At 44.1% G+C, this 14837-nt stretch overlaps 1 protein-coding gene across 1 annotated transcript in view; it reads right to left on the reverse strand.

The window, feature by feature from the left end:
• LOC137504637 (cytochrome P450 2K6-like) overlaps nt 1-14837 on the reverse strand; it is a 63956-nt gene that overhangs the window by 26059 nt on the left and 23060 nt on the right. Inside the window, exon 3 of the mRNA XM_068233218.1 lies at nt 13929-14078. Coding sequence (XP_068089319.1) covers nt 13929-14078 — 150 coding nt within the window. The remainder of the gene's footprint in view (nt 1-13928; nt 14079-14837) is intronic.

Below are 14837 nucleotides of genomic sequence, written 5' to 3' on the forward strand. Positions count from 1 at the left end.
TGAACTCCATCTCATAGCTGGTTCATTCTACACTTTATACCATTGCTTTTGTCAACAGACATTTATTACTACTTGTTTAATTTAAAGAGGAACTCTCTCTAGTGAAATTTAACGTAATGAATAAAAGTGGGTACCTTGAATAATGTACTGCATTACAAGATTACAAGATGGATTTATTCGCCAAGTACGGTGGTGCCGTACTCAGAATTGCTTGTGGTACACATGGCTTGGCAAGTACACGACAACAGTTGTACATACACACATTACATATACAGCAAAATTACACATATTGACAACATTAACAATGCATTTACATCTGCAGTTACACTTACACACTATTAACGTTACGATAACATCTATGTAATAGTGTGTGCTAGAGGTCTAGAAGAGAAGGCGGAAGGGCAGCACCTATGGCACACATGTTGATTACAGACTAGGAGAGAGGAGTCAGGGGTCGGTGTTGTTGAGTAGTAGAACTGCCTGGGGGAAGAAAGAGTTCCTGCGCCTGGTGGTCTTGGAACGGATAGTTCGGAAGCGCAGTCCAGATGGGAGGAGCTCAAAGAAGAGGCTGCCAGGGTGGGAGGGGTCGCAGGAGATCTTGGTTGCCCTCTTCCTCATCCTAGCCATGTGGAGGAGATCAAGAGGTGGCAGGGGTGATCCAATGATCTTTTCTGCCTCACTGATGATTCTTTGCAGTTTGTGTCTGTCGCTGGCCGTCGCGCCAGCATACCAGACGATGACTGAGGAGCAAAGTATGGACTCCGTGGTGGCGGTGTAGAAGCTGGTCAGCAGCTCCCGGGGCATGCCGAATTTTTTAAGTTGCCGCAGGAAAAATAGCCTCTGCTGTGCCTTCTTTTGAATTTTGATGGTGTTTTGCCCCCATCTTAGGTCAGTGGATAGGGTTGTGCCAAGGAACCTGGCTGATGGTACTCTGGAGACCTCGGTCTCACCTATGTGGACTGGTGGGGGAGTGGGAGGGTTTTTCCTGAAGTCAACAATCAGCTCTACAGTCTTTGTTGCGTTAAGGACAAGGTTGTTGTTCTTGCACCAGTTGCAAATTCTCTCTATCTCACTGCGGTAGTGTAATAGACTGATTTTTGTGTAGAAAAATCTGAAAAGCAGTAATTTCCCAATTAGCTATTGGAAAATAATCCTATTCTTTGAAATATCTATGGAGATAACAGGCTGAAATACAGGATCAGGATTTGGGCTATCTATTGCCTGAGTCTGTTTATGTTTAGCAACTTGTTGACCTGGGGAAAATACCTAAGGGGAGGCTTGTGGCCTGCTGCCTCATTCTCATCAGACATGATGCAGGCAGAGGAAGCATGCTCATGGAGTCCTTATTTATAATTCCCTTTTTCAGGGTGTAACATTTTGGAGGTCCCACCGAGATGAATGTGATGAGGATTAGCTGCCCAGACAGACATCCCTAATCATCATTCAACTTCGCATACGCTGATTGCCAGAGAGAACAGAGTGGTCGTGGTGGTTCAACAGCTGTGGAAGGAGAGACTTGCATGTGATCTGAGGTTAACGAATAGTGCCAGGAGAGCTGCGCTGTCTATCCTACAGGAAAAGGTTGAACATCAGACTAAATTTGTCCCAGGGCTAGGAATCGAGATGGAATCATCGGGTGTTGAGGACTTGAAAGTACAAGTGGGCGGTGCCTTGTATGCATTATCCAAAGATGCTTTGCTGGAAATATGTGACTTTTTATCTATTGCTGGTCCATCATCTAAAAATGTGGCAGATAAAAGTCGGTCCTTTATAATCTTGCATATTATGAGGTATCTGGAGAGGGAAGAGTTATGTGAACTAGAAGATCAGGGCATGTCTGAGTTACTCATGCTGGAGGATAAAGTGAAAGAGCTGCAACAATCTTATGGGGATAGTGCACAAAAGCAGGCAGCTTCAGAGGAGACACAGGCAGATGTGGTACAGGGACAGGTAGTTCCTCTCTCAGAAGCTGAACAGTTGAAAAAAGAGATAGAAGCACTACAATTGAAATTATCGTTAGCACAGCAGGAGCAGACAAATCAGATCAGTGAAGCAAAAAAGTCAGTAAGGGGAGGAGATAAGCGTTTGAATGAAGGCCGTGTTCCCGCTCAGCAGACTTTCCAGCATCATGTTCCTTTGCAGTGGGGTAGAGAATTTAAAATATCAGGTCAGATAGGTCAGCCAGGCCAAAAGGACAAACTGACTTTTTCTAGTTTAGCCCACCAAATTGAGCAGGGAATCAGCAAGGGGTTTCCTGAAATAGAAATTGTTGATGCAGTGATTAGGGCAATAGCACCAGATTTGCAGCTGCGCAGCTACCTGGAGGGTAAGACCAACCTTACTTTGCCCACTTTGAGGAGAATTCTCAGATCTCATTACCAAGAGAAGGGTGCAACAGAATTGTACAAGCAACTGACCTCAGAGGTACAAAGCAGTAAAGAAGACCCACAGACTTTCTTGATCCGTGCCTTTGATTTAAGACAAAAAATCCTGTTTGCTTCCCAGGAGGCAGAATCTGGTCTAAGATACGATCCTGTACTGGTACAGAGTATGTTTCTTCATACTGTCTTAACAGGTTTGCAAAATGACAACATCAGAAGTGACCTTCAACCATTCCTGCAGCAAACAACAACAAGTGATGAACTGCTTCTGGAGAAACTCAACATTTCCTGTGCAAATGAAGCAGAGAGACAGAATAAAAAGAAGCTGCTCACCCCACAACGACCAGCCACAGTGCACTCAGTCCAATCAGAGACACCTACAGCTACAAAAGGTAAAAGCACCCACCTGTGCCAAACTAGTAACACTCAATCTGAGGTACTAAGTGAACTGAAAGAAATGCGTTCTGACCTAGCTTTATTAAAAAACCTGGGTGCGGAAGTTGCACAGATCAGAGAATCGATTCAACAACCTACCACTGTCCAGACACAGTATCAGACACCACCTGCAGTAAAGGAGTGCATACCCCCTCAACAGTTACAATATTCTCCAGAAAGTTGTGTGTTTCCCCAAGAACCGAGACAGATGGCCGGTACCCCCTATCAACAAAGGCTTAGACCTCAACGCCTATATCCTTCTTCAGCATATGCCCCTCTGAGAAAGTGTATTTGGTGTCAGCAAAATGGAAATGAATATTGCAGCCATTGTTACCGATGTGGAAGTAGTGAGCACTTCCTTGCAGGATGCAAAGCGAGAGGTACAAGACTAAACAAAGATGATCCTTTAAATGGGGAATGGTTACTTCCACGGGACAGGGAGTAACCAATAGGAGAAGAATGTCCCAACCATATTGTTTCCACTGTGGTGTTCAGGGGAGAGATCAGAAGCTCAGCCGATGTACATCTTGTAAGAAAGCTACCTATTGTTCAAAAATCTGTCAAGCTGAACATTGGCCTGAACACAGGAAATCGTGTGGACAGTATCATGGTCCACCAGTGCATGCCAGCAGCCCTAGAAAGGAGGATAGTCATTCCCGCCTTGTCACTCTGGTAGGGAAACAGTGTATAGCTGAGTGCTACATACAGGGGAATAGAACACGAGCATTGTGGGACACGGGCTCCCAAGTATCAATTGTTGATGAAGAGTGGAAAAACAGATATTTGCCAGATGTGAAGTTAAGAGACATTTATGAGTTACTTGATGCTTCTGAGGATTTGAAGATCACAGCTGCTAATGGACAGAGCATCCCTTATTTAGGATTCATTGAAGTCACATTTGGATTAGCTACAGATAATGATTCCCTCACTGAACTTGTTGTAGCCATCTTAGTGATGAAGGGTGGAAAGCTCTCAAAACCCATTATAGGCTTTAATGTTATTGAGCGAATAGTTAAATCTAGCGCCACAGCACAAGTATCGGCAACAAAAAGAGAGCAACTGCATGAGACACTAAGAGCCGCCTTCCCAAACCTTGAGAGAGAAAGTGTCACTGCCTTCATAGATATGGTGACAACTGAGCAACCATGCGACTATGTAGTGAGAACGACCAAAGAGAAAGTCATTGTGCCAAGACACACCTCTGTTCAGATAGATTGTAAGGTGCAAACACAATCAATAACTAAGGACACTACAGTTCTCTTTGAGCCAGATGTCAGTCCCCAGTGGCCTGAAGGACTTGAGTTTTGTGAGACGTTAGTAATGCTGAGAAGTGGTATGTTGCCTTATATTGTCCTTACTGTACAAAACCCAACTAACCATGACATTGAGATATTAGGAAGAACTGTAATAGGTACTGTACAGCAAGTTCACGCTGTGTATCCAGATACCATCTTGGAGAAACCCAACAAAAGCCTTCCAGTGTCAGTGAGTCTAGTAAAAGCAGGAAGCGAGCAAGTTGCTGATACTCCATGGGATCCACCAATCGACCTGAGCCACTTGAGTGAACCAGAAAAAGAGGTGGTACAGAAACTACTTCGGGAAGAATGTTCTTCTTTCTCCAAATCAGATGACGATATTGGAAGCATTGGGAAGCTAAAGTTAAGAATCTCCTTGAGTGATATGAATCCTGTGGCGCGCACCTACATATCCACACCGAAGCCACTCTACAAAGAAATGAAAGACTATCTTCACAACCTTATTATGCAAGGATGGGTACAAAAATCCTGCTCATCTTATGCTTCACCAGTTGTCTGCGTAAGAAAAAAAGATGGTAGCCTACGCTTGTGCATAGATTTCAGAGAACTGAATAAGAAGACTCACCCTGATAGACAACCAATTCCTCGAGTACAAGACATCCTGGATAGCCTTGGTGGCCACTCATGGTTTTCATTACTGGATCAGGGAAAAGCCTACCATCAAGGGTTTATGGAAGAAGACAGCAGACACTTGACTGCATTTGTGACCCCATGGGGTCTGTATGAATGGATAAGAATTCCTTTCGGGTTAATGAATGCACCTGCAGCTTTCCAACGTTGTATGGAAGAATGTTTGGAAGATGTACGAGACAACATATGTATACCCTACTTGGACGATACATTGGTGTACAGTCAGTCATTTGAGAAACATGTGAATCATGTCAGAGAAGTACTTCAGAGGTTGAGGAAGTATGGAATAAAGCTGAAGCCTAAGAAGTGTGAACTGTTTAAACGTGAGGTGCGCTATTTAGGAAGAATTGTTTCATCTGAAGGTAGCAAGATAGATCCAGCTGACACTATTGCAGTAAGAGCTTTAAAGGAGAAGAGACCAAGCACTGTGGGAGAATTACGTGCCATCATGGGCTTGTTAAGCTATTACAGACAGTATCTACCAAACTTTTCTCGTATTGCTGGACCACTTTATGATTTGTTGAAAGGGACCACAGAAGACCAAATACCACAAAGTAGCATGAGTACACGAAAAGTTCCAACGAAGAGAAAAGGAGTGTCCTCACATAAATTGATTAACTGGATGGAAAAACATCAATGTATCTTGGAAGAATTAATAGACTGTCTAGTTGAGCCACCAGTCCTTGGTTTTCCAGATTTTTCCCAGCCGTTTATCCTCCACACAGATGCCTCCAATCAAGGCCTCGGTGCAGTTCTATATCAACAACAAGAGGGAAGACTTCGTGTGATAGCCTATGGCTCCCGGACTTTAACTGCAGCTGAACGGAATTACCATCTTCACTCTGGAAAATTGGAATTCCTTGCTTTGAAGTGGGCCATTACAGAAAAATTTAGAGACTACCTGTATTATGCACCAACGTTCACAGTGTACAGTGATAACAATCCACTCACATATGTGCTATCGACTGCCAAGCTAAACGCCACTGGATACAGATGGGTAGCAGAACTTGCAGATTTCCATTTCACCATTCGTTACCGACCTGGTAAAGAAAATGTGGATGCAGATTCGTTGTCAAGAATGCCATTAAATATTGAGAGGGTGATGGAACAATGTACTGAAGAGCTGACATCTGATTGTGTGGCCGCAACAATCCAAGCTATTGAGGTTCAAGACTCTAACCTACCATGGGTTTGCCTAGCAGTTACAGATACCCAAAGTACAGGAGTGATTGATGAAATAGGTAAACCATTTTCAGTTGATGAAATTCGACGAGCACAGCAAGATGACAAGCACATTGGCCCAATAATACAGTGCAAGGTGAAGAACCATAAGCCATCAGGTTATGAACTGAATACTCTTAGCAAGCAAAGCAAGTGTCTACTTCGCAACTGGGAAAGACTTTGTATTGATGAAAAAGGAATTCTCCAAAGAAGAACATTGAACAAGACACAACTTGTATTACCTGAAGAATACAAAGTTACTGTATTAAAGGAATTACATGATGAGATGGGTCATCAAGGTATTGACAGAACACTATCATTGATCCGGGATAGATTCTTTTGGCCTTACATGCAGAAGAAAGTTGAACATTACGTGGCAAGAACTTGTACCTGCTTGAAACAAAAGATGCCATGCAAAGAAACACGAGCACCTCTTACAAGTATTGTTACAACCCAGCCATTTGAACTTGTGTCAATAGATTTTCATCACTTAGATAAATGTAAAGGTGGATATGAATATATCCTGATAATTATCGATCACTTTACTCGTTTTGCTCAAGCTTATGCCACCACCTCGAAGTCTGCTAAAACAGTTGCTGATCGAATCTTCAACGATTATGCTCTAAAGTATGGAATGCCAATGCGAATACATCATGATCAAGGCGGTGAATTTGAAAATCAGCTTTTTGCTCAGTTGAAAAAGAACTGTGGTGTACTAGGATCAAGAACAACACCGTATCACCCCCAAGGGAATGGACAAGTGGAACGCTTCAACAGAACATTGTTACAGATGCTTAGGACTCTTACTGAGAAACAGAAGACAAATTGGAAAGACTCTTTGAATAAGCTTGTCTATGCATATAATTGCACACGATGTGAAGTAACAGGCTTTTCCCCTTTTTACCTCCTTTTTGGAAGATCTCCAAGATTGCCTATTGACCTCTTGTTTGGACTTACCTCAGAGACAGGAAAACCTGATCATCGAGCATACATGGAAAAATGGAAACAAGAAATGCAGAATGCATATGAAATAGTGCAAGAGAATATGAAAAAGTCAACAGAGAGAAGTAAAAAACATTATGATGGAAGAATAAGAAGCTCAGTATTGTGTCCAGGTGACCGTGTCCTCGTCAAAAACCTAACTCCTAGAGGAGGTACTGGAAAGCTCCGTAGTCATTGGGAAGAGAATATTCATGTTGTGATTCGTCAAGTAGGAAAAGATCTCCCAGTCTATGAAATCAAACCTGAGCAGGGTAGAGGAAGATCAAGGGTCATGCATCGCAATCTCTTGTTACCATGTGATTATTTACCACTGGAAGTTCAACCAAAACCACCAGTTAAACAGAAGGAAAGAAAGAAAGAACTAGATCACAAAGATACAAATCAAGAAGAAGAAGATGAAGAAGAATATGCGTACTATTACCATCCAATAATGCAGCCTCAAGAGTTCAATGATGATAGAATTAGTGAGACTACTAATGCACAAGTGGATAGTGAGCAAGAGACATCTGCACTTAACAATGAGCTGGATGAAGAAGCACCTTTGACCAATACAAGTGAGCCTGAGATACTACAAGAGACTGTTGAGCAAGAAGATAATCCAAGGGAGGATGAACAATCAGTTGAGATGCAGGATGAGGTTCTAGTATCCCAATCTCCAAATTCAGTTGAAAATCTCACACAAGTCCATAGCTTACCCAGGAGAGAAAGGCGAGCTCCTAAAGTCTTTACTTATGACCAACTGGGAACGCCAACATGCTATAATGTAGTGAATGCCAATGAAATGCTTTACCAGTATTATCCCATGCCAATTAGAGGGGTTGAACCAATGACAATGTGGTCAAATCCATTTCAGATCTACCAACCAACATTTCTACAGGCATACTAGAAGTCAAACTGTGTTCGTTATGAAGCATAGTTAGAGATTTCAGACCCTAAAGAAGAGTTCTAAGAATATGTATGAGGAGTAGTTGTGTGCTGTTGATTTAGCTAACCAAATTGATCACTGTATAGTGCAGATAAGTTACCAGAATGCCTGGGGTTGAGAAATTGTCTATTTAAAGTATGTGTAGATGTCGGGACGCCATCTAATTTTGCAGGGGATAGTGTAATAGACTGATTTTTGTGTAGAAAAATCTGAAAAGCAGTAATTTCCCAATTAGCTATTGGAAAATAATCCTATTCTTTGAAATATCTATGGAGATAACAGGCTGAAATACAGGATCAGGATTTGGGCTATCTATTGCCTGAGTCTGTTTATGTTTAGCAACTTGTTGACCTGGGGAAAATACCTAAGGGGAGGCTTGTGGCCTGCTGCCTCATTCTCATCAGACATGATGCAGGCAGAGGAAGCATGCTCATGGAGTCCTTATTTATAATTCCCTTTTTCAGGGTGTAACAGTAGTCTTGCTCTCCGTTGCTGCAGATGAGGCCGATGATAGTTGTGTCTTCGGCAAACTTGATGATCTTGACGGACTCCGAAGAGGAGATGCAGTTATTGGTGTACATGGAAAACAGAAGCGGGGACAGTACACATCCTTGAGGTGCCCCTGTATTGGTAGTTCTCTCGCTGGAGGAGCAGATACCTAGCTTGACCCGTTGTGTCCTGTCTGAGAGGAAGCTCTTGACCCATGCACAGAGTATGGGGTCAATACCAAGCTGCGTCAGGTTATCGACCAGGGTGTCTGGGCAGATCGTGTTGAAGGCCGAGCTGAAGTCCAGGAACAGGATTCTGACGTAGGAGTCAGGCTTGTCAAGGTGCTCCATGATGTAAGCCAGGCTGACGTTTAAGGCATCCTCTATGGACCTGTTGGCCCTGTATGCAAATTGGAGTGGATCTAACAGTGCATGGGTCGTGCGTTTGAGGTGAGTGAGGACTAGCCGTTCTAGAACCTTCATTATGGTAGGTGTTAAAGCCACAGGTCTGAAGTTGTTGAGGTCTGTTGTGCCTGGCTTTTTGGGGACAGGTACGATTGTGGACCTCTTGAGACAGGAGGGGACCGTGCCTTCCGCTAGTGACTTACTGAACAAAGTGGTGAGCACCGGAGCCAGCTGATCCGCACAGGTCCTAAGGCAGTTCGATGCATTCTACTATAAGTCTCTACAGAGCCTCTTTAAAGTAAACCAAATATCAAAAGATCTAAAGAATCGATACTTACCCAGGGCTTCCTCCAGCCCCATAAGCACTAAAGAGTCCCTCGCTGACCTCCCGTGGTCTGTCGTTCAGCCGCAAACAGCCCTGGTAACAGGCTCAGTCGCATCAGTCCGGGTCTACTGCACATGCTCAGGAGGTCTGTACATGCACAGAAGACCCAGACTGAACCCAACTGAGCCAGTGACCGGGGCTAATCGCGGCTGAACGGCAGTCCGCGGGAGGACGGCGAGGGACTCGCACATGCTTATGGGGCTGCAGGAAGCCCCGAGTAAGTATCGATTCTTTAGATCTTTTGATCTCTGGTACACTTCAAGTTGGCTGAGAACAACACAAACCAAATCCATTGTTACTTCAATTCAAGGAGTAGTGAATTTTTATGTGCTGTGAGCTCTGATCCTGGTAGGCCAGTTTATAGATTATCAATAAAGACTGTGTTATGCCTATATTAGGCACTCTTCGTTAACTCTGTGATTTTTAACTGTACTTTTTAACTGTACTAGTTGTTAATTTGTAAGCATTTACAGTGACTAGCTCTAAGCCAAACATAATGCTGTTCTAATGCTACTCCTGTTATCATTGATGGGTTACAGATAGACTTTATATGATGATGGAGGTGGGGGCATGGTCATAAGGTTTTAGTGTATGGGGTGGGCTGCATATGGAAAATACATGGTGGGGGGCAGACGCAGAGAAAGATTAATGTGAAATAGAGCCTTAGGCAGGATACCAGATTTGGCTTCCCCTACTGGCCCCCTGGCTGTTTTGATAAGGTAAGATAATAAGAGGAAGTCAGAAAAGGCGCCGTCTTAACCCCTGGACACCCACCAGGCCTTAGACATCCGCTTAAAGGGACTCCGAGCTCTGAAAAAAAAGGAAAGTTGTACTCACCAGGGGCTTTTTCCAGCCCAGTGCTGGTCGGGAGGTCCCACGCCGGCGTCCTGGCTCCTCTCCTTCTCCCCGCTCCGGAATGGCTGGCAGGCCGCAGCCCGGGCGACACTCTCCCGAGTGTCGGGCTGCTTCTTCCGCATATGACGCGGATTACGTCACATGCCGGCCGCCTCGCGTCATCACGGCGGCCGGCGTGAAAGTACTGCGCATGCGCGATTTGTTCGCGCATGCGCAGTACTTTCACGCCGGCCACCGTGATGACGCGAGGCGGCCGGCATGTGACGTAATCGGAAGAAGCAGCCCGACACTCGGGAGAGTGTCGCCCGGGCTGCGGCCTGCCAGCCATTCCGGAGCGGGGAGAAGGAGAGGAGCCAGGACGCCGGCGTGGGACCTCCCGACCAGCACTGGGCTGGAAAAAGCCCCTTGGTGAGTACAACTTTCCTTTTTTTTCAGAGCTCGGAGTCCCTTTAAGGTGCCTTGTGAATGATCTGGCTCTGGGCAGAAGGAAGAGTGGTTGGCATAGCAACACTGTTTATATTCTAGTTACGACTGACAGTGCAAAGGGCAGAGGTTAGCGGTTGATTGTTTAAGGCAGGAAACACTCAGGCAGGGGTTCTTACCTGCAATTCCTGGGTTCCCCTCATATTGCATCTGTGTTAGCAATCAGGTTTCCGGCACATGAATTTTCAACATTTTGCAGATGCAAAGGAATACATCGTGATTAGGAACACGCACGTTGTGCGAAACAAAGCAAAGCGCAGTGCAGTTAAAAATCTGAGAAAAAACGTGAATGCAAAATGCCAAAAAAGGCTATTGATGTACGTTTCCTGAGCAGGGCCATTGATTTCAATGACCAGTGCAGCGGTGCATATTTTGCCATCCACGCAAAAACGTGCACGATTCCAGCAAGTGTTTTCCCTGCCTTAAAAATTATTTATTTGTTTTTTATTTTGTTTTGTACAAAATGTAAAATCAAAAGAAACAGAAAATTTTAAAACCAAAAAGAGAAAATGCAGCTTTTCTGATCATCTCAACACAAAATATCCATGTTTTAAGGCAGTATGTATGGCAATCTTGGAGTTGGAGAATATTATTTGGTCATTTTTGACTGTCTGTGCCATCCTTTTTAAATGGAACCTATTTGGTCACCTTATGTGTTATATATATAGTGAAACGTGGATAAATGATTTACTTCTGGAAAACTCTGGTTTTGGACATACAGTATAATTGCGTCTAGTTAAAAATGGCGCCGGCAAAAAAATGGCGCCCCCTTCTGCCCGATATATGTTTAAAACGATATTTATCGTTTTAAAGGTTAAAATAGTGCAGACCTTTTGAACGAAATTTATCGTTTAATTTTTTTTTTTTCGTGCCTGAACGATATTTATCGTTTTAACCCTTGCTTTGCTGCCGTTTGGAAAATATCTGCCCGCCGGCTTTAATGTTTAATAGCAAAGCCCCCTTAAAAGCTACAAACACCAAATTTGCAGGGAATGTTAAGAAGAAAATTGTGAACAAGAGGGGAAAAAAATTTTCAGAAGCCCCGGCCGACTGGGGCTTCGCACCCTGAGCTATACCAGCCCGCATGGTCCATGGTATGGGGGGGCTTCGGGGGGGAGGGGCGGCCAAGCCTTCCCCTCCCCCCCGGAGCCCTTGTCTAATCCATGGACAAGGGGCTCTTCCCCACCTCCGGTACAGGTAAGTATTTCTGGTTAATTTAGAACATTAAAGGACTTTTCTCGTGGTTGTGTTTTTATTTCATTTAACCCTTTGTGGAAATGGGTAAGGGGCACTTTGTACCTCTATACTCATTTCTCCTGGGAGGGGGGTGGGCATCTGGGGGTCCCCTTCTTAAAGGGGACTCCCAGATGCCACCATGAACCCCCCCCCCCCAGGGAGTCGTCGCCCCCACCTCCTCCTGGGGCACCGGAGGTGGGGAAGAGCCCCTTGTCCATGGATTGGACAAGGGCTCCGGGGGGGAGGGGAAGGCTTGGCCGCCCCTCCCCCTCAAAGCCCCCCCCATACCATGGACCATGCGGGCTGGTATAGCTCAGGGTGCGAAGCCCCAGTCGGCCGGGGCTCCGCATTCTGGCTATCCCAGCCTGCATGGGAGACAAGGGGTTACAGAGGCTCAGGAGGGGGGACCCCACGTCATTTTTTTCAAAACATTTCCCACACTCTGAACATAACCCACAAATTTTAAATAAAAAAAAAATTCAAAAATTTCAATTTGTTTTTTAAATATTGTTTCCCAGTATCTTTTTAACATATCCTGCAAATTTGGTGTTGCTAGGATTTAAGGGGACTTTGCTATTAACTGCTAAAGTCGGCGGAAAAAGTTTCCATAGAAATGTCAGTACGCGATTTAAATAGATACATTTCCTCTTTGAAGATTTAAACTCGATTTTCTCAAAAACTATAAGGTCTTTTTGAACAATATTTTTTCTTCGTGTTCCCACTATTCTTCTTAACATTCCCTACACATTTGGTGTTTCTGGCATTTAAAGGGGCTTTGCTATTAACCGCTAAAGTCGGCGGGCGTTTAATTTTCCCACGGTCAGAAGAAGAATATTCAAAATCGATTTTCTCAAAAACTATAAGGTCTTTCTGAAAAAAAAATTTTTCCTCTTGTTCACAATTTTCTTCTTAACATTCCCTGCAAATTTGGTGTTTGTAGCTTTTAAGGGGGCTTTGCTATTAAACATTAAAGCCGGCGGGCAGATATTTTCCAAACGGCAGCAAAGCAAGGGTTAAAACGATAAATATCATTTGGGAGCAATACAAATATAAATATAAACGATAAATATCGTTTTCAAAGCCGGCGCCATTTTTTAGCTGTCAAAAACGAAAAATAACTAGCGATAGGGGCGCCGTTTTTTAACTACGATAACTGGCGCCATTTTTAACGGACCCCGTATAATTAATGTATTTTTGTTGTTTTCAATGTGCTTTTAACAACAAAAATATGTAATAAGAAACAACAGTGCGGTACATTTTTGTACATAAAGACAAGTTTGAATGTATGTAATGTTGTAACTTGAGACATTTGTCTCGGGGGACTGTCTGCAGTAAAAAGGTTGCGCAAAAGGTGGATCAGCGAAACACCAGGCCGTGGATCAGCGAAACAAAAGGTGGATCAGCGAAACATCAGAGATGCGCTGAGCCCCCCCAGGAACTACAAACGCACCTTGAGCCCAAACAGAAGCTCTGCATATACACCAAAAGCATGGCTGTTAAGTGGGAGCAGCTGACCAGAAACGAATTACATTAGTACATAGCAAGGAAATGAGCAGCGCTACTTAAAAACAGACTAGTGCCTACCTGCAAAAGAGTGCAAGCCCCACTTGTTGTAACTCGAGACATTTGTCTCGGGGGACTGTCTGCAGTAAAAAGGTTGCTGTGTGTAGGTAAGGATGGTGATAAATTGAACACTCCGACACCTTGAATGGGGTGTCATAGGACCATTGGGCTAGGTGGTAAAGAGAACCTGACGCCAAAATTCTTCCAATCAGGACCTGCAGGCAGACAGCGGCGAGGGGTGGTAACTTACCGTTGTTGCTGCCTGACCACTGCGCTACACATCATGTTTCACATTGCTCCAATACTTCCTCCCTCTGACGGTGAAGGAGGAAGTATCAGAGAGCTGGAACACAATGTGGAGTGCTGCGACCAGAGGCAGCAAAAAGGGTGAGTCGGCACCACCTGTCTCTGTCTGCTGGCAGGTCCTGATTTGAAGAATTCAGAATGAGGTTCTGAATTTTAATAACCTAACCGCATCAACAATAGTTGTATCATTATGAATTGCAAAACAACATTTTTAGATAAAAGGAACAATGATCTAAATCAAGAAGTAACCTTCTAAAACCAAGAAAATACCATTATACATTTCCTTTAGTAATATACCTTCTAATGACTCAATTAACTTTGTTAAAAATCCACACTCCTCAATGATGCGAGCTTCTATGGTCCTCTTTCCCATGCCGAAGTCCCTCAGTTTGGTGAGAGTGAACCTTCTCATAGCTTTCCAGTTGTCTCCATGGCTGAAGGGAACACCTATAAGAGAATGGAGAATATACTCATGCTGCAGGTAAGTGATGGCCTTGTATAAATCTTACCTTACCTTCAAAGCCTATTGTCTAATAGTCAAATGGACAAGTTGGGAGGTCCTACTTCAATTTTCTTACCACCAACAACCAAGGTCACTCACGATGCATTTTGGTAACCAAACAAGCAAGCAAAGTATGTGGGTAGGTATTCTGTTGTCTATACCCAATGAGATTGTGGAACCAGTACAAAAAATGAACGTGTTAGTTAGATACTTTTGTATGAGTGGTCTCCAGAACTTGTCCAATGTCATCATATTGTTGTGTCAGTTAAGATTGCTCTAAGTTTTTTGAACAAGGCAATGTGGCCAAGCCAAAACTTCCCACACTTCCAAGAGGTCACTGTTATGTTCTTCCAATATATGTTACATTGTTGTATATTAGGATTTGGAAATGTCAACAGGCTTTCGTCCTAATGAGCACATTTCAGTAAAGATTTTCCCAAAAATTGTATAAATCATTTGAATTTTGGGGCCGTGGAGGGAGATACAGCTCTGCTATACTTAGTATAGCAGAGCTGTGCGGAGGTGAGCGGCAGTGTGTGGCATTGGGCCACCCCTCTCCCCCGGAGCCCCCCCCCCCCCATACCATGGACCATGTGCGCTGGTATAGCTCAGGGTGCAAAGCCCCACTCAGCCGGGGCACCGCATTCTGGCTATCCCAGCCTGCATGGGGACAAGGGGTTAAAGAAACTCGGGATGGGGGTCCC

The sequence above is a fragment of the Hyperolius riggenbachi genome, chromosome 4, assembly GCF_040937935.1.
Source record: "Hyperolius riggenbachi isolate aHypRig1 chromosome 4, aHypRig1.pri, whole genome shotgun sequence".
Lineage (NCBI taxonomy): Eukaryota > Metazoa > Chordata > Amphibia > Anura > Hyperoliidae > Hyperolius > Hyperolius riggenbachi.